At 41.8% G+C, this 26,178-nt stretch overlaps 2 protein-coding genes across 8 annotated transcripts in view; one reads left to right on the top strand and one right to left on the bottom strand.

Moving 5' to 3' along the window:
* Window positions 1–26,178, bottom strand: part of stk36 (serine/threonine kinase 36 (fused homolog, Drosophila)) — a 148,947-nt gene that overhangs the window by 15,022 nt on the left and 107,747 nt on the right. For 5 of the 7 annotated variants that reach the window (XM_041800637.1, XM_041800636.1, XM_041800638.1 and 2 more), the window contains one exon: window positions 13,741–13,906. In XM_041800637.1, coding sequence (XP_041656571.1) covers window positions 13,741–13,906 — 166 coding nt within the window. Of the gene's footprint in view, window positions 1–6; window positions 324–2,803; window positions 2,881–13,740; window positions 13,907–26,178 lie in introns of those variants that run through there. The other 2 variants (XM_041800640.1, XM_041800639.1) reach the window with 2 other exon arrangements.
* On the top strand, window positions 2,242–22,296 carry LOC121518370 (A disintegrin and metalloproteinase with thrombospondin motifs 15-like). The gene is made up of 8 exons (XM_041800641.1): window positions 2,242–3,522; window positions 10,002–10,134; window positions 10,235–10,402; window positions 15,427–15,710; window positions 15,791–15,968; window positions 16,080–16,252; window positions 18,491–18,666; window positions 18,790–22,296. The coding sequence occupies exons 1-8, from the start codon at window positions 2,569–2,571 to the stop codon at window positions 19,580–19,582; spliced, it is 2,859 nt and encodes a 952-aa protein (XP_041656575.1). The 5' UTR covers window positions 2,242–2,568; the 3' UTR covers window positions 19,583–22,296.

The raw sequence follows: 26,178 nt of genomic DNA on the forward strand, positions 1-26,178 counted from the left end.
GTTTACCTGGCCAGTACATTTTTTCCTTCCCTTGTAAACTCGACCAAAAGAGCCCTCTCCCACCAGCTCCAGGACATGATACGGATTCATGACGACGGTGAACAATGCTTTGTAATTTACAAAACTGAGCAGACACATTACCTCCGTCACAGCGGCGGTAACCACCCTATTGTCATTTTTACGTTTGAAGCTAAATTCTGACTCAAAACTTTAAATGAACAAGTTACGGTAAGTAGGATAACGCAAAGCTATTATTACTTAAACCGTTGAGATGTTTGTTTTCTGGCGTTGGCTGAAACTTTTTTAGACGTTAACATGAACCGTTTGACGCTAGAGAGCCAGTCTAACTGCCGTTAAACAAAAGTAACAAAAGGTAAGCGTAAGTTTTAGTTGCCTCACAGATATTATCTATTAATTTCAATGTTTTTTTTAGTTGCGTTCCTTAAGTTTAAATAATGTTGTTAGTCTTCTTGTAAGATTCCGAAACACACAAGTTAAAACCGGCACCTCATGGACAGCACTAATGCGGAGGTCCTTAGCCTAGCAACCACTGCCGCGTGCCTAGCAACGGGACAAGAAGGAAAACAAATGAATTGGAGAGTGACCTCGTCTCAAGAGCAGAGGGCGCCACAACACGGGCTATAATTATATTTTTACACGAAATCCTTTTATACATGTACCGTGTACTGTTTCTAGTGTATTTAAAATCTCAGTTTCGCGAGTTTAGTGCAACATTACAACACAAACCAGGTAGGTAGCCCAAACGCATGCTTTTCAATCCCTTTTAATACCAAATTGAAATTCTTTAAGTTTTAAGTAAAAGTCATCTTTCAGACTTCATTAAAGGGCCATCAACAAGATGGCTCCTCAAGTTACCTGAAACTGTTTGAGAGTCCATCTTTAGCATTTTGCGGGTTTATTTTGTGCTTTTGCCTTGTGTGATCCTAAAGTCATTGAAACTGTAGCCTAGTATTTTTGACTCTGTATTTGACATTATTGATCTATAATTTGCATCCACCAGCTAAAGATAACAAAGAAAACACGAGAGCTTTACACAGCAAAAGAGGACGACATGTAATAAAGAGATTAAGTTTAAGATTTGAAAGATACAAAAATATCTCCACATGACCCATAATGGATCAACATGTGAAGACGTTACAGTTAGAATTTGATGTTAGGCGAATTTTCAGAAAGTTTCACTAAAGCCTTTGAGGACTGTTTTAGGATATCCAGGGGTATTTTGGGGATTAAGAAAAAAGTTAAAATGTTTTTTTTGTGTAGTCTCAGAGATTTTTTTCAGCTCTTTGTTGTTTTTTGTTGTTGTTGTTTTTTTTAAAGTTTCACTAAAACTTTTGTGAACTATTGAGGGAATATTGGGGTGTTAATCCTGGGATTAAAAATATCAAAGAATTATGAGAGAACTTTTTGGTAAAGTCGTGTTAATTTTACGGAAATGGGGGGATTTTTTTTTACGTATTGGAAATCTCAAATAATTTTAAAGGAAATTTTCCAAGACCTCCAGAGCTTTTAGTGGAAATTTAATTCATACATGGCCTTAACAAGTACTTGTAGTCCATCATCAGAAAAAAATCTTGTGTCCTCCCATCTCTTTTAAATCTCATGTTCTGTTCAACTGAAGGTCCACATTACAACATACTTCATTCCCACAAATTTGAGTCGGTAAAATATCGTAGGAAATCTGGAGCACGATTCCTCATGGGAAGATGGGTCTTGAGACTGGAGCAGATGATAACCACTGGTTCAAAATGTCACACTTTAAACAGAAGGCTCTCAGTTCTTCTTGTGTCCAGCAGGTGTCGCACGTGAGTTACGCAGAGATACAGATCAGTGACTCTGACATGTAAACTGATGCAGAATTATTTAAGCCTGGTAATACTCAAAGGAGCATCAACTACAGTGACTCTAATCATTTTCAAACTTTTTCATACATGTAGGAGGCCATATATTGAGAATGACTGAAAGGTGAATGCTGTCATATATGATTACAGCATAGATGCATGGCATATATGGTTAAGGATTTTGGGCATACTTGTGTTGGTCCAACCATCTGGTTTTATGTGTAAATAGTTGAATCATTTCAGTGTGGCCAGATATGTTAATATGGTAAGACAGGATAGAATTCTAAATGTCATGTGGAGTCAGCCAGAGTCTCAGCGCCCAAAGCCTGGAAGCAGAAGCTCTGATAATACCTCACAGTGTGTTGGGACATGATAATAGGCCTGCTGTTTGTTCACTTTCAAGTGTCCGCAGAAAAGTCTGATCCAATGAGCGCCTCCAAAGACTGCCCCCTTCGGAGGAGAGGTTGAGTTTCCATATTTGTTACACAGGACGAAAATGCATAAAGTCCACAGAAGGCAGCAGTCGAGTCAGCACACACAGGTGGAGAATGGGAATGGGTCATGACCAGGAGGAGTTTGCAATGAGTGGACTTGTAGGATTGTTTTAAGTTTGGATTATGCTCGTCATCCTCATTTGTAGCTCTCACCGTTTCCACTGAGCTTGCAGACTCAATACAGTTTATTCCTCATTTTGCTCCTGCATTCTTTAATGAATGCAAACATCGTCATGTTTATCAGAACATCTTTTCTCCTTTACTTTGTGGTGGTACTTTTAAAACTTGCTCGGTGCATGGAAAGTGAACTTTGCTTCCCGATTAAACTGGATAACCCCAACCATGACAGGAGATACTCTGACAACGACGTGGACATCCTTAAAGGAAAACGTGTCATCAAAATAGAAGCTTTTCATCAGGAATTAGTGATCGATTTGCAACAGGACTCACATTTCATCGCTCCATCCATCTCTAACCAAGACGCACAAAGGATCTCCAACGAGGACGCAACAGCTGATCTGAGCCGGTGTTTTTACTCCGGATATGTGAATTCAGACCCGTATTCTTACGCTGCTCTGAGCCTCTGCAAAGGTTTACAGGGTGCATTTGGCTTTCAAGGATGGGAATATTTTATCAGCCCGGTGCAAAATGACACCACAAGCGCTGAGAGCGCGCACATCATCCGGCGCCGAACCAGCAACAATCTGAAGCTCAATTCCACCTCCCGGTGCGCAGTGGACAGCGACATCAGTGTCCAGCTTGCGCAATCATTGGAGAAATACAGACGAATGAGAGATTACAACAATGTGACTGAAACGATGCTGAGGAGGATGGGGAGATCCAAGAGGTTCGCTTCAGTGCCGAGGTACGTGGAGACGCTCGTGGTAGCAGACGAGTCTATGGCACAGTTCCACGGAGATGACCTGAAACATTACCTCCTGACACTGATGTCAGTGGCAGCCAGGCTCTACAAACACCCCAGTATTCTCAACTCCATTAGCATCGCAGTGGTAAAGATCATGATTATAACCGAGGAGGACAAAGGACCCAAAGTTTCCGGGAACGCAGCCATGACCCTGCGTAACTTCTGCACCTGGCAAAAGAAGCTGAACAAGAACAACGACAAGCACCCGGACTACTGGGACACGGCAATCCTTTTTACTAGACAGGTATATTATGATTTTAAACACAGGAATCTCAAGAGGAGAGCGTGGCATTCATACGCGTAATTACGCACAGAAATGCGCATTAGTAGTATTTCTCTGCAAATACCTTTTATCTTAATATAATCCAAAAATCCGATAACAGATACCCAATTAACATTTTTCCTACTTTGTTCTGTTAACCTTGTTGTCATGGCAGAATTTTACTACGCTATTCTGCTGTGTCAGGTAATTGTTTTGCTCTCCAAACACGCTCTCCACCTCTGGTGAACTCACTGAATGCATGCTCATTCTGGTGAGCATGCATTCAGTTAACATCCAGTCCACCAATACCAGCACAGCTTTGACACAGAGGTTGGGTCACTTAGGAAATCACTTGAGCTGAACAAAGGGAGTCTTGATTGCACTTCATGTGTCCTTAGAGGAAAGTTTATGGACTTGGAACCCACCTCTGAGCTCTCTGCACTCCCAAATATTTGGCGGATGACACAGGGTCAGAGATGAAGTCATTGCTCACATTCATTGGCTAAAGTGTAACATACTGATGTGTGGACTGATTGCCTTGTGGAGTTGGGCAATTTTGAGATCATTTCAACATTGGGAACTTGGAAAAAAAGCTGACAAATCCACCTGGCAGAGAAAGATAATGTTTGGATATACTTCAGTCTGCAGTCAGAAGGTTAAATGCTGATGCAATTACAGTCTCAAACCTCCTCCATCTGAAATAAAAACTCAAAAATAGCATACAAAGCTTAAATGCATTTGGTTAAAGACACATGAAAAAAAACATGATCATGTCTGACCTCAAACTTTGAAATATTTTAGGAACCTTTGCATGTGCCCTCAGGGATGCAACATTCGGAAGTGTCTTGTTTCTCTCAGCCCTTCCCATTCCTCCTCCAGCTGTGGGTTTTCCAGCCCTACCCACCCTCATTAAACTGGCCCCTGGAGGGAGAGATGGGGTGAGGAGGGAGCTGATGTCGAAGGGGGAGGAGGAGTAGGGGGAATGGGGTGTCTTTTGCATGTCTGAGAAGTTATTTCACTTCATGTTTTTGCCCCACCTGCTCACCCTGAGTCCAGAGGGGCAGTTCTGCACAGCTGCAGTCAGCATGCACTATTGCATCTTTACAACATATTCTTCACTCTGTCATGTACTTCCTCTCATTCTTCATGCTGTAAGGCTCAGTCATAGTGAACTCCTTTTTTAGTCCATAACTACCAAAAATAGGTAGTATTTTCCATGTAGTTTTTTTCATTTATAAAGTCATGAGTGTTTGCAGGTTTTTGGATCAAAAGCTCAACAGGCAGACTTGACGTTATAAACCACCATAGCTTAGTTTGGATGACCCCATTCGGCAGCACTAGACCCAAAGTCAGACAGTGAATCATGTGGCTGTAAAGTGCTATATAAAGCAGAGACAAACGTCACTGTTCAGTCACTACTATACCTAAAATTAAGTTGGATTGAGTGAGGTAGTAGGTCTGACAAACTGTGCTAAAAATGTCTTTACTTCAGAAGCAAGTTCATGAGGATTAATCAGAAAAAAACGTGGCTCTAGGTTCATCAGGTGCAAGAAAAACTAGTGTTAAAGCTCCTATGAGGAGTCTTTAACTGGGTAAGAAGCAGACTAAAATTAATGCCCGTGCCGATTTACAAAAGCCAGTAGGATCAGTATGACAATCAGTTATTTCTTTAGTCATTTTAATGCTTGACATGGCTACTGAAGGTTAGGTATCAGACAAGGAGATTTACAACTCACTGCAGAGACAGCCTTTATTAGATATTCTCAAGGACAAAATTTCAAAGTAAAAGATACATTTGGCTTTAAAGAGACAGCAGAATTACATGTTTTTTGTCAGAAATCCCTACTTAAACAGCCATCCATGCATTCTCTATACCGCTTATCATGATGGGGGTTGCGCGGGTGGCTGTCATTGAGCGAGAGACAGGGTACACCCTGGACTAGTTACCAGTCAGTGACAGGGCTGACATGTAGATACAGACAGCCAGGTACTCAAGCTTCCTTCCACATTCCAAAGTGATGCTTGTTATGTTAATTGGTGGCTCTAAATTGACCGTAGGTGTGAGTGTGACTGGTTGTTTGTCTCTATTTGTCAGCCCTGTGATTGACTGGTGACTAGAGCAGTCCATAACATTAAGTAATCGGATTATGTACCCAAAATATGCAAATAATGGACTTAGTGCAAAGACCTTGTGCCGTTCACTATGCTATAATCCATCCATTACGGATACTGCTAATCATGCTTGGAGGTCCCGGGGGGCTTTAGTCAATCCCAGCTGTCACTGGGCGAGGGAAATAAACAATCAGCCACTCTCAGATGCACTTCTACTGGCAACTTAAGGTCAGCTCAGACTACACAAATTCAGCCAGATTTTGGCCCAACTGCAACTTCGAAACTCATCGTCAAACTTCAGGCCCGATAATGAGCATTGGGAGTGACAAATGGTCTAGTAGTGTGACATAATTAACAACGCTTCCAAGATGCCCCACAACCACGACTCAACAAGACTGGCATGTCAGAATGTTTCTTACATCATCGCCTAGTTTGACACCCTGACCTGGTGTCAGCGACGTGAATCCTGAAGCCTACCAATAGAGAGCATTTGCTCTTATCTTTGTATCATCATTTACCAGAGTGACATTATACAAGTCCCTATTTTTCTCCCTCTGGGGATTTATGGGTTCATACTGTGATTTTCTTAACATTTCATCACATCCATACCTCCAGTTCTATTTGAAGGAGAGCCGGTGTTCTGTTGATTTCTGCTGCCTTGTCGAAAAATGCTACCGCAGCGCAAGTGCTTCCCCTGGGATACAACTAAGATTTTAAGAAAGGAGTATAAAAATTTACTCCCCCCTATATAACTATGCCAGTGAGCTGAGTAGTGGTGTAATTTGAGTACATTTTGCAGTGGGAGCATTGTTTGATTGGGACTATTGGTCCATCAAGATACACCGCCCATTGAGATCTTGTGTAAGATTTAATAAAAACTGTTTCAGAGACTTGGCTCCAAAATATGCTCACCTTACGCTTTAAACACTTAGCACTGTGATAACAATAATAATAAAGATTTCAAAATTCTGTCAAGAGTGCTGCCTTTCTGCGCATGTGGAAAACATGCAAAGTAGTAGATTTTGATAGGCAGCAGAAATCGATAGAACACGAGTCCATATTGTCCTCCTCTTGATACATCAGGAAGAGTCCACTATTGTTTATTTTGTTCCCCTTCAGGGCAAAAGGCCACTAACATCACATAGAGCCTTTCTCTTGTAGCCATGGTACACTCTCTTTTACCCGCCCGGGTCAAAGACGTCACACAGTGGTGGAGACAGTGGTGATGTCAGCACATGATGATGCTGGGATCACATTTGCCAAGACAAGACAAGATTTTAGCTGCGTAGTCTGACGTGGTGAACGACCAAAAAACATTGTGTACTCCAGGCCGGCCTTTAGAGACATTAGCCAACTTAACGAGCATGCTGCAGTCTGTGAGAGGGAGCCGCAGTACTCAGAGAGAAAACATGCATGCACCCTGACAGCATGCAAAGACCAGTCCAATCGAGCCAAGTCCAACACAGATTTGAACCAGGAGCATTTTGCTATGTGTCAAAGGCACTGACCACATAAATTAACTGTTGTCAGATTCTTGCCTTAGGTGGAGTGGTACACATTGTTTAAAGTCCCTGTGATGTTGCACTCAGTATCAGCACTCAGGCCTCTCGTCCAATCAGACTGCTTGGTCAGATCTAACTGTTGTTAAATACAGCCCTCTTACTCTCAAGCTTAGAGGGTTTTACAACCTCAGATATCACTGATCTGTTTGCATACGAATCTTCTGACAATGGAGCTCTCTGCTCTGCAAATAACCAAACATTAAGTAAACCAGTCTTTTTCGTTAATTCTAGACTCACTTCAGTGAGTGGTGCTGTCCAGCTTTACCTCAGATTTCAAGACACATCCATTGTCTGCTGTTTACAGCCCACAGAGTAATTTGTTGGTTTTATGAAGACCAACTTGGTGTTGTCCACAGGCTATGGTGGTTTTCTTTAAACCTCCAGCCAGCATGATTGTTGTGCAAAGAATGTTTACTCAGTTTATTTAGTTAGACAGAACGTTCATTGTGAGGAGCCAATCTGTAAAAGACTAACTGTAAATGTAATGTATTTATGTTTCCCCTGGGTGAAAGAGGGGTGGTGGTGCTTTAACTCACAGCATGCTGGCTTTACTTACGTAACAGGTAAGAGGATGGGGAAGAAAAAAGTAGACCCAGACTTTGTTAATACTGATACCGCTGCGTCAGATCATTTTTTCCACTTCTCATAGATTTTAATTGAAGAAGTAAAACTCAGAGGAAACAGATAGTTTGAATATTGCAGCCAAAACATAAACTGTAATAATCCAGATGTTAGTCACATGCACTGAACTGTGTACATAAAATCAAGTAGAAATATAATTGGCTGAGATAACCCCGTATTGTTTTAAAATTGCATAAACGCCCCAAAATGTTAAGATAGATGACAGATGTGGGAAGTAGGTCATAGCGAAGAACAAACTCATTGACACGACTGTTTCTTGTCTCGTGTCCGTCCTCCAGTTTTTTATTTTCTGCTCCTAAGTGGACCAAACCTTCAGATGTCGTCTGCACATGAGAACATCTGGGTTACATTTGCACAGGCCAACAATTGTGGTTCTGCGGTTTATTCTAGGAATGATTTGTCACAGCGCTCGAGGTCTTCACTTGGCACAGAGTTTTATGTGTACATTTAGTGCAGTGGAGGATTTAGAGGCATTGTGATGTTAAAGCAGCTCTCTGCTCTATCTGCTAAAGCTGACCGCCGCTGGTTTTTCTGTGTTTCTAGGTATGTAGACACGATGCTGTTTATGGGCTGAGCAGATGGGCGGTGCTCTGTGGCAGTGACTGCTGATGTTGTCCTGTGATTAGGAGGTTTGGTTCCAAATGGATACTCTCTAAGATTGGGCTTTAAGCCCTTGTGGTGGAGAAATGGGTCATCTGGAAACTCTGTTCTGACTGAGTTATGGAAAAGTTGTGATGAGCACAGTTACTTTACGTCATAGAAAAAGGTGTGCTCTTAACACTTGACAAACTGACTTCTCTCTCCCTTAGTTTTAATAGTTTTGGCCATCAGTTCTGCTGTCCTCCCTCCTGGCCTGCACTCACATTGCCCCTGACCAAAGCAACCCTGAGCATGGTACACACATGACTTTGTTCATGCATGTACCATACATGTGATCATTTAAAATGTGACTCCTGCATTTAAGTATTGACAATACATTTATGCAATGCAGGGGTGGCAGTTGCTCAATCTGTACAGACTTGAGTTGGGAACTGAAAGGTAGCTGGTTCCAAAATAAAGGTTGGCAACTATTGTTTATTCAATAACCGATACCGGTTATTAGTAGAACATGTGACAGATAACTGATTCTTGGAATGAAATGCATTTATCATGACAAACAAAATGAACTTAACTTGGCAAAAGTAAAACTGCATGTTAAGAAATTAAGGAAAATAAAAAAATGAGCGCCAGCTCTGTCAATGTGAGTAGCAGCACAGAGCAACACTGTAGCAGCAGGAAACAGGAAGTGATCCAGTACACTCCCTGAGTCAGTGCCACTCAGACCTCAGTTTTCATTGGCTGGTGGGATCTAGTGAAAGACACTTTGCAGTGAAGCCAAAGTAGCACACTTTTTAATAAACTGATTTTGGCTAATTACCAATAAAATAAAATGCTGAAATCAATAATTGGCTAAATGCCAAATATCAGCATCAATAATTGGCCAGGTTGATATCAGTCCATGCCTATTGCCAACCCTACGTCCCTGTTCCATGTCGCAGTCTGATCACGAAATTGGTCTGGTAGAGCCTGCCACGCACCAAAAGATTTTTAAAATCTCAACTGATTTCTCAAGGTGACAGACCCCACACATGTCGACACATGATGACAGACTTAACTGTTTTTCTTTTTTCATTACAGATAATTTTTGGTCTTTTTTGCATATAATTGGATAGGATAGCTGGAGGTAGACAGAAAATATGGCGAGAGAGTTAGGGGAAGACATGCAAAAATGGCACAGAGACTGGAAATTGATCCTGAGATGCCTGAGTTTTCTCCCCGATTCAACCCTGAGCTTGCTTCCTGATTGGCTATGATTCTGTGTCTAGTAGTAATTCTGCTTGAGCCTGCTTGGCTTTCCTTGGTGTTCCCCCACACAGCAAGATTTATGATTGTAAATACAAACATGCTTGATAGTGCTCTTTCACTCACAGCAGCTTTTGTTTAGAAATATGACTTAAAATCTTAAGTATTTTTTAAAGTGTGCCATTGTTTGTTGAAATAGCAAAATCTGTATTGTTTTAAAACATGTGATATTAATAAATTATTTAAGTTATAGTTATTCAACCTCTTCCAGTGTACGTATTTAGAGTTGTATTTCTCATCCAGGACCTGTGTGGAGCCTCCACCTGTGACACTCTGGGCATGGCGGACGTCGGCACTATGTGCGACCCCAAGAGAAGCTGTTCTGTAATCGAAGATGACGGCCTCCCCTCGGCTTTCACTACCGCACACGAGCTTGGTGAGTCATGCTGACATCATCCAGAGTTTAAAAAAATATAAGTACCAAATTATGACTGTTTCCATGAAAGAAACCTGACCTCTCGTCTCCCTGTTGACAGGACATGTGTTCAACATGCCCCACGACAACGTGAAGGCCTGTGAAGACGTGTTTGGAAAACTGCAGGACAACCACATGATGTCTCCAACTCTAATCCAGATCAACCGCACCAGCCCCTGGTCCCCCTGCAGTGCTGCCATCATCACTGAATTCCTGGACAGCGGACACGGTGAGTTTCCAACACCTCTGACCCTCGTGTTTGACTGCAAACAGCCTCAAAGTGTGTGAAGAGTGAGTACCACTGCATACAGGGGAAAAAATGCTGTAGGAAGGCTATAAGTTAGATGCAAAAATGATGGAACCTAGAGATGTGGTGTAAGAAAAAGTGGGCTTTGTGGCCCTGTCCTTATCAATGTTGAAGGTAAGCAACTTTAGGCTTCATTATTGACGGCTACTATAACAAACTCTGTCCACACAAAGTACATAGAATAGTGCAGATGACACAGGTATTCTTTCAATTGTTTTGTTGAAACTTTCAGTCATGTCTGCAGTGATTTCATGATTTTCTTGTTTTTAAGCGTTCTTTAGGTTGCTAAAATAACCTCACTAACATGTCAGAAGGTGCTGAGAGCACATGTCTGTTTATGGTTTTGTCAGTCAGAGACTCAAATATGACTTTAATGGCATTTATAAAAGAGCAGGCTCTTTTTCTTTATTTTTTTCAGGGTATGGGTCCCTTAATTTTCCTGCGTTTTTGGCTCCTTGGTTTTTTAATATGACTTCAATCATTTGAGGCAAAAGCAGGCAGGAGCATAATTTAATTTCAGTGTCCATCTATAATTCAAATGTGGCATCTGCCAGGCCTTCTTCTGTACCGTGGTCAGAGAGAAGACTTCCATGAAGAAATGTATTTGGTTGGATGCAGATTGTTTGCCAAGCAGGCCAGACCACAGGACTTGGCCTTGGAGTGATGCTAAACGTTTGTTTTAAAATTGCCTCCACATCTGTCCCAAATTAGAGGGCTTGTTCTGGGGAGAGTCACCACAGTGGTTAGGAAAGCGAGGTGTATCTGCCCAGTGATTCCCATGCAGGTTTGCTCCAAATAGACACAAACTCTTTTTTGCTACTTTCCTGAGTATATTTCATGTATCATAAATTTAGATGGCCTTAAACAAAAGAACACAACATGGAGTTACGGAGGACATTTTCCACTTGACAGGGGGTGATTTCTTACGATGCTATAACTTGGTTTCCCTGGACTGTGTGTCATAAATCAAAACTTCAAAAGCAGTGCAAAGAAAATACATGTTTCCACATGTTAGGAGCCGTTTTCATTAAGAGCCTTGTCTAAAATTATTTGTAACCTGTTCATTGCTCCACATTTACAGGATGCCAGCAGTTGTTACTGATAGTTGCTCTCTGGAGACAGAGATGGAAGGAAGAGGCGAGGTTCAACTGATTCACTGACTTGTTTATATACAATTCAACTATCCGCTAATCAGCGCGTTTCTTCTGCCAAATTGGCAGTGAAATGAGAGGAGACTAATTTGTTAACATTTACAGCTCATTCACTAACTGCTTTGTTATTTGTTGTGAGTTCACCACAACATCAATGGCATAATATACAAATTAAGGGAACTCAGTCTCCCAGTGCAAATGACTTGTTTTGGATGTGTAAATTCCACATAAGGGTGAGAAGCTGAAGTGATAAAAGTCTCCTCCTGGAAACCTTCCCATCCAAAGACATTGATCTTTCATGTTTCCGAGCACCTGCTCGTCAAACTCTCTCTATTATGAGCCTGTTCTTGGAAATTTTCATGTGCACCATTTATCGTAAATGGAGTCCATGCATTTGACCTTTAGCGGCTGCAGGTCAGGCGTGAAAAGCTACAGGTTTAAGCTTTAAAAGATGAAGATTATTCTTCTGTTACTTATCCTTCCAAGTCCTGCAACAGGGGTGGGATTAAACGAAAGGTGGTGGGTTTTTCGGGGAGTAGTTGCAGGATGGAATAAGGGTGGGTGGCTGTGTGTGGGAAGCTTTTGTTATTTGCTGTGTTTTAGTTTGTGTATGGGTCTGTGTGTGGTATGTGGCATACACTGCATGCACTACATCAAGTTGTGGTTTTCTTTCAAAAAGCCAAAATCACAAGGGTAATTGTTGCAAACTACCCTCAACCCATAATGCCACCCACTCACATAAAAACTCACATTTAATGAGAAGGGCTGTGCAAATACTGAGGCATTAGTGTAAAACTGTGTGATAGAATTAGTGTTCAAAACAGTTTTGGAGAATTACAGAACATCTGTCTAAGCTACTGTAAGGAACTTTTAAATTGTGTCAGTTTTAGGCAGGGTATCTAAACTCAACAGATTTATACCTTTTTCATACTGTACACTGTAAAACCGAAGAAGTTCAAAGTACTCAAAATATTTGTCATAACAATTACATAAAAGTTTTTAAGTAGTGGAAATACATTTTTGAGTATGACTCAAGTTAAATATTTAATTTACACGTTTCTCATCCATTGTAATTTTCCCTTATGTCTTTCACATATTTTAATTTTGAACAGTTCTGCAAACCTAAGGTAAGCTAATTTGACAACAAGTAACAAAGACTGGAACGTGCACTGATCCAGAAAGTAGTGGTGGGTCGTTCATGAACGAGCCGGTTCAAAGAGCTGGCTCTTTTACTTGAACACTAGAGCCGGATCCCATTTGAGAACTGTTTTATATTATTATTACTGTTATTATTTTTACATATATTGTGTGTGTTATTTGTTGACTAGTAGAGATGACCTTTTATCCTCTACCACAGACACACCATGCATTAAGGACTCAGGTTTGTCGGTGTTTTATTTCAGGTGTGTTTTACAGTCCAGCCAATGAGCATATTTCATCTGACTTGCAAGGTGTTTCGAAGAGACACTCCATCTTGAAACAAAACACCATTGTGTCTTCATCAGTTTTAAAAATTGAGCAAAGTTGGAGTAAAACACCCGCCTAAATATCAATCTTATATTAAGTCATTACTTAAATTGGCAGGTCAAATGAAGCCACACTGGTACACGAATGAAGAGCCATTTGGGAGCTGAAAGAGCCAACTCTTTGCTGAGCTGAGCTAAATGATCCGGGTCACTGAAAAGAGCCGCAATTCCCTTCACTACCAGAAAGTGTTCTTCCATGTGGCTCAGTCCATCATCCTTGCCACATTGAAGTTGGTTCTCACAGGCGGGACGTCTCAATCTGAGAGGACAACTTCACTCATGGTGCAAAAGTGTCTGATGCCTAAAAGAATTCTGGTAAAATTATGCAGATTATGGGATGGTTGTGAAGTACAAAAAAATAAACATAGATTGATCAAATACTGTTAACTTAAAACTAAAAATGTGTTCTATCAACTCAGAAAAATAGCTGTAATAGCTATTCTAGAGTTTTAAAGCTGATACACAGCGGACAGAGTGTTCCCCTGAGAGAACAGCTGTGTTGTCCATCTAGGCTGCCATAGTTGCAGCTCTTTTTGAGGCAGTTTGAGGGGAAAAAAATGAGCGCCATCTTTTGTTCACTTACCTTGTGATGCGGGGAGGCGACCCCAGGCAAGCTTTCAGCTCTGACATCAACCTCCCAGCCCAGCAGTGGCTGGTGGAAATTAAACTGTTGAAGTGGCGTTGAAGGCAGTTGAGGTGCGTCAAATGACACAACGGTCGGGCACCAGTGTTTTTTGGGCTTAAAGACCCTGTAAAGTAAAAATAAATCTGTATTTAGGTTTGTCGTATGATAGATCACTGTGTTATGAACCCCCAGGTCAAATTTCAGTCAAACAAAGCATCTCCAAGTTCATAAAATTAAGCTTCAAATCATGAAAAATGAGGCAGTAAAATCTGCTCCAGGATGCTGTGGGCATGTCTGTTGAATGAGCTGAAGCCACGCCCACTCAGGAGGAATATGATCCTCTCAGGTTTTAAAAATGTTACAATCTGAATGGAGGAAGGCACTCACACCATTAGCATCTCTCTTGACCTTTTGTTGACCTTAGAAGAAGAGACAAAGTCTGTTCAAATCTCTGCTATGATGCTTTAGATGATCCCTAGACCGCTGTGGCTCCACTGAGATGAACTGCTCTGTGATTTTAGATTGTGGCAAACTGTGATGATGAGTGGCTCATAGATAATTTGAATGAGTTTAACAAGCCCTCACACAGTAAGCACGAACTGCTATCTTTTATTTAGAACGACAGATAATGACACATACAGGCAGGGTAGTCTGCAGCATTAACCCCCTCACTCATGGTTTCATACTAGGAAAAATATTTTCCCCTAAAAACATGAACCAATAAACAAAAAAAGCATAACTATAACTTTGCAATGAAACATGAACATTATGGAACGGTATAAGAGTGAATTCCTTTGCACAAAATGAACCCAGAAGTCCCTGCTCCAGGTGACTGCTTCCTTCCTCAATATTGTAGTGTTAGAGGGGCAGGGCCATTCCCTACTGTGGGCTAATGACATCGTGAGCCCACACATTGGCCCCGCCCACATGAAACCAAGCCAGGAAAGAGGTGAAATGGCCTAAATCCAGAACTCAGTCACATGTAGATCTCAGTGTTTTCACATGTTTACAGCAACCATATTCTAACATATCTAGAGTGTTAAGACAAAATTTTGGATTTCACTTTACAGGGTCTTTAAGTGGTTGGTTCATGTGAAAGACATGTTTGAGCCCCTGAGTGAAACATAAACAAGCTGAATGCCAGCCCTAAATAAATACACCTGATTACACTTTTCACTCAGTAATCTGTGTAGTGCACATTGTGTACATGGAAAGTTTAGAAAGGTTGAAATGTCCAGATTAGATACATGCAAATCATTTTATGAAGCAGAAAACAAAGTGTGTTAGCCTATTCAGGAGCACTGAATGGGCTAACACTTAAAAATGTCTGTAAAATGGTTTGAAATGTTGCAACCAAATGAAAAGTTGAAAACAGAGTACTTCAAAATGCCTCTTTGTGCGGTCTCTTGTATTTCTCCTGAATGCACCTAGAGAGTAGTTGTCAGTGGAAATTCATAGAAGCAAAATGTCAACAGCAGCACTTTAGCTGTATACCATAGTGAGAGACGTCATGGTAGTCATGTGTCGGCAAAAGGTCTGCATCTTTAATGAATGAGTTGCATGTAGCTGGTAAAGAAGTGCCCTAAAGATAGATTGCATTTGGCATTGTTTCACTGTGTTGCTAACTGAATCTCCCTCCTCTAGGAGAATGTTTGCTCGACCAGCCTCAGAAACCGATGGTCCTCCCTGACATCCTGCCAGGAGCTGCCTACAATGTTGACCGTCAGTGTGAGCTCGCGTTTGGAGAAGGATCCAAGCCCTGTCCATTTATGCAGCCACCATGTGGTCGCCTGTGGTGCACAGGAAAGTCAAATGGCCATTTGGTGTGTATGACTCGTCATTTCCCCTGGGCTGATGGCACCCACTGTGGGGAAGAACAAGTCTGCGACCGAGGGATCTGCTCAAACAAACAAGTGCAGGGTGCAAAGGTAAGGACTGAGTTCTTGATATGGATATAAGAAAAATCTTCTTATTTTTTTGTTAACATTTCATATCTTGTTGTCTCCAGGTGGATGGGCGCTGGGGAAAGTGGGGCCCATTTGGTTCCTGCTCACGCACATGTGGAGGTGGCGTTCAGCTGTCTAAAAGAGAGTGTAACAACCCAATTCCGTCAAATGGGGGTAAATACTGCCAAGGGGTTCGGGTCAAATACCGCTCCTGCAACCTGAACCGCTGCCCTGACACAGGTACGGGTCGTTCAAAACAGACAACTATGTCTGATGACATTTTTACCCCTACAGCATTCCCACCTCTCACCTCCTGTACCCTCCCTTCCTCTCTCTATCCCCTCTGTGCAGGTAAGACTTACCGTGAGGAGCAGTGTGAGAGCAGTGGACGCAATTTCAACAGTAACAGAATCGCCCACTCTGTGGTGTGGGTGCCAAAGTACTCTGGAGTATCCACCAATGACAGATGTAAACTCATCTGTCGGGCTAATGGCACCGGCTACTTCTACGTCCTGTCACCCAAGGTAAATGGCAACATCTGCAGTGTTTTTTCAGCTTTGCTTGGGCACATTTAAAGGGTATTTATTTGGAAAAAGCCTCGACAGATAGGGGTTAGATTGAGATATGAGGCCACAATGGCTGTGAGCCAATATGAGAGGATGTGAATTTATGTCAGCCAACTGTCTGTGGACTAGGAGTGAGGAGAGGAATGAAGGAAAGGGAGGGGACAGTTTAGCTCATTCAGATAGCAGGGTGTGGAGGGAGTTTTAGCAGCAATGAGACAGAGTTCACACTTCACTCCATCATAGCTGCTGAGGAGGAGTAGATAAGAGCACTTCGAGGAAACATTGCTCTGATTCACAAAACAGCCGGGTGATTTAACCACAGTCCTGAGTTTGCACCAGAATGAGTTTACACCACTTTTTAAGTTTAATGAAAATAAAAGAGCTGGTTCAGTTTGTGTCAGCTTTAAGTCGAAGCAGACGGCCTTGTTTGCTAAGTGCTTGCTCATAGTGGATTAAGTTGTGTCTCTGTAAATAATGTGACAAAGATAACAGTCTAGACATAAGAATGAACTATGTCTGTGTCAGGGTTCTCACAACCACATTAAAGTTTCTGTGAGGAGTTTTTTACTGGTTACGAAACAGACTGAAATTAATTCTGATGCTTCTATATGACCTACAAAAGCAAACTAGACAATCAGCAACAACTCTGACTACATCTACAGAGTAATGATTTTTAAAGCCTGAACCACTGCTAGGGGGTCGGTGTCAAGAGGCCATTTAACTCTTAAAAGAAAGCAGGACTGAACAGAGGCCAAACTAGAACAAAGTGAAATCTCATCACAGGTCAATATTTGCAGAAAGAATTACAGCAAGGTCGGTCCAGCTAAAAGCATTTCAGACGTGTACCCGGATATTCTCTCACTGTTGCGTCTGATTCTTTCACTGCTTATGGTTTATGTCTCTTAAAAAAGGATTTACGTGGAAGGATTTTAATGTTTATTAGCCTTCTTCCCTTTGGATTTGGATGTAAAAGCTGAACCACATTAAAGAAGTCCATTTCCAGACAGCTGTAGTAAATAAATTAACATTGATGACCCATCAGAGAATACATAATGTAATAGAAACAGCTTTTCAGTAACAAAATGGATATATTAGAGATATTTTATTGTACCTCAGTGGAAATTTGCCTCTTGAAAAAAATGCAAAAGAAAGTTTTTTTTTTAATGGAAATTTCATTGTACTTTTATTTTAACAGGAAGTCCTGTTAAGATTCAAACATCTGTTTTAAACATTTATTTCAGGGCTTTTTTCCTTTATTAGAGAGACTTAGAACAGTAAAGAGAGTTGGAAACAGGGTTGAGAGATTGAGGAATAACATGCGGTGACAGAGCCATAGGCTGGACTTGAGCCCCGGTCACCCGCTTACATGGGGCGCAACCTAACCACTAGGCCATCTGTGCCCCAATTTTTTTTTTTTTTTTTTTTTTTTTTTTTAGAAGAGTGTCCTGGCAAAGGCAGAAGCCATACAAAACCATAAATCCCACTGAAACACAACTCAATCAATACAATCACATCAGTCATCAAAAAGGCTTCCTAATGAACAGTGGCCTTCCAAGAAAAACAACTTCTTTGCAGTCATATTCCTGATGATAGTCTTAAATTTTCCTGGTGATATGAGATATGAGACCAGTCAGGGGACAAAAAAAAAAACATCTATTCACCAAAAGAAGCTTTCTGTATGGCTCTTAGCTCTTAATTTAATAAAGAAATGTGGTCCAGTTCTGATTTAAACTGCTGCTTAAGTAGAGCTACATCCAAGCTAGACACTACACCGGCGGCAGCCATTTCTCTTGACTTCCAGTAGAAGTAAAACCAGCCTATAGCTACTGCCTCATTCTCCTCAATTGACACTGGTTGGTCAGGTCCATTCGTTGGTTTTGTTATATGGATTTTTCTGATGATAGGCATGGAACCTGGCCAATCCATCCGCTTTGCAAGGGTATTAAAGGCACATGCAACAAGAATTGTTAGATTCCTGTAGCTGTAAACCTGGTATCTTGTAAACCCTTATGGGTTTGGTAATTTGTGTCTATGACATTTAGAAAAAGACAGAATTCAATCAATCAACATACAGCTCAGAGCAACTGTTCTTGGGCTGAAGTGGGTTGGATGTTAGCTGTTTGTGACAGAATATTGTCTGACTGTATAGTAAAGAATGTAAGAGGAATGGACTTTGACAGTGACTGTACTTTTCAGGTTGTGGATGGAACTCCATGTTCACCAGACTCCACTGGAGTGTGTGTCCAAGGAAAGTGCATCAAGGCCGGCTGTGATGGAAAAATTGGCTCCAACAAGAAGTTTGATAAGTGTGGAATCTGCGGAGGTGATAACAAAGGCTGCAAGAAGGTGTCGGGACTCTTCACAAAGCCTGAGTGAGTAAAACCAAAAACATCACTCGACTGCGGCATTATTTTTTTCCCCGTGATAAATTTATCAGCTCCACTCCACCAGCTAAGTACAGTACTTTGACTGTCTGTTGTATGTTTGTCTTTCAGGCATGGCTACAACTTTGTAGTCATGTTGCCAGTGGGTGCAGCCAACATAGACATCCGTCAGCGAGGCTACAAGGGAATGATGAGTGATGACAACTACTTGGCGGTAAAGAACAGTGAGGGCCATTACCTGCTCAATGGAAACTACATCGTTTCAGCCGGGGAGAGGGACATTATTGTGAAGAACAGTCTTCTGCGCTACAGTGGCACAGCCGGACTTTCAGAGACTCTGCAGGCTGTGAAGCCTTTAGGAGAAACCCTGACTGTAGAGGTGCTATGTGCAGGTCAGATGACACCTCCTCGCATCCGCTACTCCTTCTACCTCGCCCGGCAAACCAAGGAGGACAAGACTGTGAAGAAGGAGGAGCGCGTGAATTCCCCTAACAGTGTCCTGGCTGAGGATGGCATCAAGGAGAAAGGTGGTGACATCCTGAAGAAGTCGTACAGCAAAGTGGATCCTGTTCTTGGGAAATGGATAAACACCAATTGGGACCGGTGCTCAGTGACCTGTGGCAGTGGTATCCAAAGAAGGATGGTTCAGTGTCTTAGACCGGACGGGAAGCCAGGGGTGGACTGTGATCCTACTCAAAGACCCCCAGCCACTAGGGTTTGTGGAGACCCCTGTCCTGAGTGGTTTATTGGGCAGTGGTCGCCTTGTTCCAGAACCTGTGGGAAAGGCTTCAAGAGACGACCACTGCAGTGCAAAACCCAAACTGGACACCTACTCCCCAGAGACCACTGCCAAGGCTTACGTAAACCACAGGAGCTGGACTTCTGTAACCTAAGCCCATGCTAGTAACTTAAATTTACAGACTCTTTGTTTTAAATGGACTAAACTGAATCCACCAGCAAGTATCAAACACACTCTGTGTCTGTAAGGTGCAGATTTTCCACCTGCATCATGAGACACTTGCTTGGAAGAACTACAAGAATATTTAAAACTGCAGGATGAATGCTGGAAGATATTTTTATAGCCATCACTCTGGTTTCAAATGACAATACCCAGGTCTTATTCTGATGGCAACAGAACAATTGGAAGGCCAAGTGACTTTTGCAAAATTGCCTCTACCGTCAGCAGACATAGAATGACAATCAATCTAGAGTATCTAATGAGTCTGGACACCATTTAAATTCATTATTTTTGAAGTGCAGGGTTGAAAGTTTTGGTTCAGGCCTGCAAAAGAATTCATCAAGCCTTTTAGCTGTCCAGGAAATACTCATTAATTTTTCAAGAAGCTAATACACTAGTACTGGTAGTTATAACAGAAACTGGACTACAAGGTAATGCCCATGGGCTGCACAACACTTTACACACAAAGGACAATATATCTGTTGCTCTGCATAATGTACCCTTTTACTCATCTTTTAGGATATTTTCTGTGTCCTCACTATTAATTGCCCTTCCCATAGAGATTCAAATCTCTGGACCTGAGTATTTGCTGCTAGAGAGTTTCCCTTAGAAACAGCATGAGAATGAGCATATGTTATTGATGGAAAATCATCTAAACATTTTAGAGCTTTGATAAACACTGTGCTGTCAGCAAGTGCCATCATCACATGACAATTTAGCTAGAGAAAGTACAGCACAGGAAGGAGATATAAAAATGTAGTGTCATTGACTGTATATCAACATGAACAACTCTCACATCTCCTACTCTTAAGGTGAAGCCAAATGTCTTTACAATGGACGCTAACATATTGTTCTGATGACAACCTTTGGAGCCAAGATGTGCAAAAGAGATTGGTTTGTAAAGCAGTGGGGCTGACACCATGCCTCTTGTGCTAAGCATACTATACATTCAACTTCAAGCATTAAAGAGTGACTAAACCCTTAGAACTTTTTTTCAGATCAAAATGCCTGTACAGAACTGTGCCGAACATTGAGGCACGTTTGCATCAAAAATTGAGGCTGAAGTAAGGCGTAGAAGTGGTGAGTAAGAAGCCTGAAGGCACCATCAAGCATAGATTGACACAAGCCTGGTTGTGCTCTGGATTTCCATGCATATCCCCAGGGGCATGAAAAATAACCTGTTGGAAAAAAAAAAAAATCCAACAATTTTAAAACTGTTGGCGGTCTCTGGGTGAAAAGGCCCAGACAAAAGAGATTCTTGACCTTGGCTAGCCCCAGGTTTTGGCACATTGGGCCCCATGATGAATCCTTAGTGACTGACTTATGCGCATAACTGTAGATGGGTATTTAGTAGCACTGCTGATCAGTCAGATCCAAATTTTGGCACTTGAGCACAGAGAACTTAAATCCTTCATTTAAAAAAAAAATGTGCACAGCAACTGCCCTCTACACGTTTAATCTGTCTACTGCAACTGAATTATCCAAATACTTTTCTACTGGCTGATCTGGTGGGCTCTAAATATTTTGGCCTTAAATCCAGGCAGCTATTGATGAATCCATCTTCATATGCAGTCTGTGTATTGGATTGGCACACTGAGTAGTGATACTGCATTTTACTGGTGATATGGGTGATGCTGGTATTGGATTGGAAAATATTTTTAGACACGAAAACCTACAATTGGATCAAAAAATGATGTGCTGCAGCATTACTTATCCAATCTAAAATTATTTCCTAAAATCTTTTAGCTATAGCAAATCAAAGCCAGTACAATGAGGAACAGGTTTCTGCCACAAAAGTGACCAATGTATCCCTTAAATCCTAGACAAAATAGACTTTGTTGTTACAGCCAGCATTTCTCCTTGTGTACTAAAAGCTCCCTGATTTGTAGACCACACCAGATATGAAGTCACCCTGGTGGCTCTGAGGACAGATCCGACGACACCAAGCAGCACAGGAAACAATGGCGAGTGTTCTCTCTCCCTGTCGGCTGCTAGGCTGCCAGCTCGGTGACTTCATCAGGCTGCTCCGAACAAAGTGCAGCTCATCATATAGGCTCACACATGTAGCCACACAAGGGTTTGATTCCTGCCTCATGTGTGCAGCATGTTTGATCGCCTCCCTCACTTCCTTTATTATACGACCACAACAATGATCCTCTCAGTTCATAATGTTCTGACATGTGAAGTCATGCCTGTCTGGCACAGTTATAACAGATAATTTATTATCAATGAAACAATTAAGCAGAGAGGGGAAGGAGAAAAAAAACTGGCAGGCCTTCTGTTGCGCTGCACAGACGAGTGTTTTCCTGGATCTCTTTGTTCACGTCCCCGTGGTGTAAGCCAAGCTGTTCTTTCTACACACTCCATGACATCCTGTAATCCATTATATTCTAGTTTCTTTCTTAAAGGGGCCTCATTGTCCAGTCAAACCTCTGACTAAAGGATGGATCCTACATAAGTTGGATTATCACTTTCTTTTATTTTATTTCAGCTTTTGCACTTTGTACAGCAAAAGAAACTTATGACCTGCATGGGCTGTATTGTATACTATGTATACATTTATTCAGCTCTGTGCAAAAATAATGTAAATACTGTTTTTTTATCCTCTTTTTTACACAGGCATTTGTAGGACTTATGTCTTTGATTTAAGTATATTTATTCAAAATAAAGCCATTGATGAAAAGCTGAAAAGACTGGTACTGCCTTTTTCCTTCATCCTCCCTACGTAACTCACCAACATTTAAGACAACATTTAACCTAGAATTTAGAGGGGACATATTTTACCCCTTTAAGATAAGTTTATTATGGTCTCAGAGGTCCCTAAAACATACATGTGAAGTTTCTTACTGAAAAACACTCCAGTATAGGATTTTTGTATGTCTATAAAACTGTTACAGCTCAGAACCAGCTGTTTTTGTGTCTATGGCTTTAAATGTTACTGAGCTGTCTGACTCCGCCCCTCTCCGGAAATTGATGTGGCTTAATGGATGTGGATCTGCTGATCTGCAGCTGAGCAGAGAATCAAGAAAGGAGGGAGAATTTTTCTTCCAAGTGGGGTGGGGGCAACCGAACTTGGGGGCGGGGCTAACTCCCCACATCAAATCATGAGGGGAAAATCTGAGAACGCCTTGTTTCAGCACACATTTTCTGAAAGGTGGAGAAAGACAGGGGGGAGGGAATGGATTTTTTTCAGTGGAGATAAGGAATCTAGCCCGAACCCTGAAAAAAAGCCCTATACTATTATTCCTCCTGCACCAAACTGCACAGCTGGCACCGTGCAGGTAAGATTCACCAAACCCAGACTCACCCATCTGGCTGATGAACAGTGGAGCGCCATCCGTCATTTCACAGAGCACGTTTTCACTGCTCCATAGTCCAGTGGAGGTGTGCTTCACACCACTCATCCTCCAATGGTTTGTCCTTGGGGCCCACCTCATGTTCTCTTTTGAAAAATCATGGCCCAGATTTCTGAAATGTGTCATCACTCAGACTTAAAGGATGTTTGGATAGAAATGTGCGAGAACAAATACACTGGAGAAAATAAGACATATTGTATAGAGAAGAAAGAATATATTATCTAGAAAATTATTACAGATGATTCCTGAAAGATTCTCTAACAGTTCCTATACAATTCCTGAAGTAGTGCTGGAGTATATTCCCTAAAGTTTCTACTAAATACCTGATTAAATCCTTAAACTACTGCAAAATTGCACACAATTCATGGACATTGCCTTTGAAAATTCTTGAAGTATCTCTGGAGAGGATTACTGAACGTTTCTGGCAGAAGTCCTGAAAGTCCCTCAATTCATTACGAAATTCTCTTAGATTGAGAAGGGAAAGTCCCAGAGATTGTTACCAAAAGTTTCTGAGGAAACCAAAGACAACTCCTCAACCCTTTAGGGAAAGTAACCTTAATTTTCCTAAAAAACAAACTCTTTGAGAAAATTTCCTGGTATTTCGGGGAAAATTCACAATGAAAATTCTTGAAGAATTCCTTTCTGTTAAAAGGGAATATCCTTTCTGGTGTCAGAAAACTTGACCTTGAAACAGTGGAACAAAAGCACTTAAACAGACCCTCAAACTCACAACCCATAAAAACAACTCCATGACCCACTGTTGGGTCTCCACCCACCAGTTGAGAACCACTGCTTTACACCATCTGACGCTTGGCATTGGACTTGGTGATGTGAGGTTTGCATGCTGTACGGCCATAAAAACCTATTCCATTAAGCTCCTGTTGCACAATTTTTGTGCTTTTAGTAATGCCGGGGGAAAAGTGTGGTGAGAAAAGGCGCACAAGCAACAGGGCCTTCAGAGGATTGTCAAACAACAGATTCAAGAACTTAGGGGAGTGGACTGAGGCTGCAGTCTGTGGATCAAGAGATGCCACACACAGACGGGTCCAGGAAATGGGCTACAAGTTTCGTGTTCTTAGTGTCGAGCCAATCGTGAACCACAGATGTCATCAGCGGCTCACCTGGGCGATGGTGAAAAAGACCTGGATCGTCGCTCAGTGGTCCATAGTCCTGTTTTTAGATGAAACTTAATGTTGAATTTCAGTTGGAAATCAAGGTCCAGAGTCAGAAGGAAGATCCAAGATGCTTGGAGTCCAGTGTTTTCAGTTTCCACAGTGATGGTTTGAGGTGCCATGTCATCTGCTGCTCTTGGTCCAATGTGTTTTATCAAGTCCATAGTCAACGCTGTTAGCTGTCTTCCAGGGGATTTTAGAGCTCTTCATGCGTCCATCTGCAGAGAAGCTTTATGGAGATTCTGATTTCCTTTTTCAGCAGGACTTGGCATCTGCCCACAGTGAAGCCAAAACTAGCAGAAACTGTAAGGCTGACCATGGTGTTACTGTGTTAGATTGGCCAGCCAACAGGTCTGACCTGAACCCCTGAACAAGTCACTGAAAACTCTTCTGTTTTCAGTGGAGTTTTCCTGTGTAAATGTGGCCTGATAATGCTTAGTCTAGGCAAATGATGCTAGAAAAATAAAACCTAGAACCTCTCTTAAATTTCAAGTTTTTCCCAACGATGCACAGCCCTGCCCAGGAGAGGTAAATGAGCCCATGCTGAGCAAATTACAACAAGGGTCTGCATTAAAATTTAACACTGGAAAGAGAGGAAAAGAGGAAGTGTTGGCTATAAAGCACATGAAAATGCTCCTGTTCTCTGCTTCCTCTCTGTGAAACATTCAGATTAATTACCGGCTCTGACATCTGCAGCTACAGCGGGTGTAAAGGAGCAATGGGTGGCCAGCATGCCTTGTAGCAGCTCACTGTAGCCTGTAAACTCTCCTCTGCCGTGCCTTCATTTCATGGTCAACATCTCAGACATGCAACTACAGAGATTTTCCCCTGGTTTGACGTGGACTCATTCTGCCTGTCTGTGTCCATGACCAGTCCAAGAATGCAGCTGTGTGAGAGAAGGTGGAAATTTAGTGATTTTGACGCCATGACTCATGCATGTCTGGGGACTCTGAGGAAAAGGTCGGAGTCTAGCACGGGAGGTCTTATGTCAGACATTTTTGAGAGTTTTTGTAATAAAAGTAATCCAAAAAAGGCTGAATACACTGACCTACATATGAGCAGATAGAGGAAAAACTGGAGTAGAGCCAATGGAAATATTTATTTTTTCCCCTAGATGCCTCTCGTCTGGGTTTATGGTCATATCTGGTTTCAGGTTTGATGGCTTTGATTGAGCTGGACTTCTTATCAAAAACAATGTTTGGCTTTACTAGCTTTTCTCCAGTGAAGTTTTTGATTTGGAAAAATAAATCTCATGCACTCAGAGGCCCATGTTATATTCACACTTAATACCAAGGCTTAAAGAGCTAAGTTTCTTAAACAGCATGCAGTTTATTTAGGCTTTAATGCATTTCCACTGTTCTAAACCTGACTGACAAAAGAACAGAACGTTTGCAACAAGAAAGGAACAGGGACGGACAAGGACATAAGCTATGTCCCATTTCAGGGACTGCACCCTTCATAAGGCACATTTGAGGGTGGACAGTGTCACAACGGTGTGACAAAGGCTGTATCATTATTGAGTGCTCCTTCAAATACAACAAAAAATTGCATCCTTCTTTCTTTGGCCACAAAATGATCCATCCAGTGCATCCTTTGTGACCTGACATATCCTAAGATCCACAGTGAGCTGGAAGATTCTCAAGTCGAGTAATATATTTTTAATTTGGGGCTTTGCTGGAAACCAAACGGCAAAGAAAGATGGCAATCTTCCATAGACCAGTCTTATTTCAGAAGGTCTTGAGGGATCTCCATAGGCTATGAATGCTGGGGCTTTTTGTAGACTGGGCTCCTCAAAGGATGTAATTCCTCAGCCAAGATACACCTTGAGATTTATACGACTTAAGGTGGCTTCTTATAAGAGACTCAGGCCCTGATCTGAGTACATCTGATCCCCAAGTCTTTTCTAGGGGTACCATCAATTTTGTCCAGGCCAGTTTCATTAGGGTAAGGGTACCAACAATATCGTCCACGTGTGTATTTAAGCGTTTTTACTCTGCAGGTCATACCTACCCAT

This window comes from Cheilinus undulatus, linkage group 12 (assembly GCF_018320785.1).
Source record: "Cheilinus undulatus linkage group 12, ASM1832078v1, whole genome shotgun sequence".
NCBI lineage: Eukaryota > Metazoa > Chordata > Actinopteri > Labriformes > Labridae > Cheilinus > Cheilinus undulatus.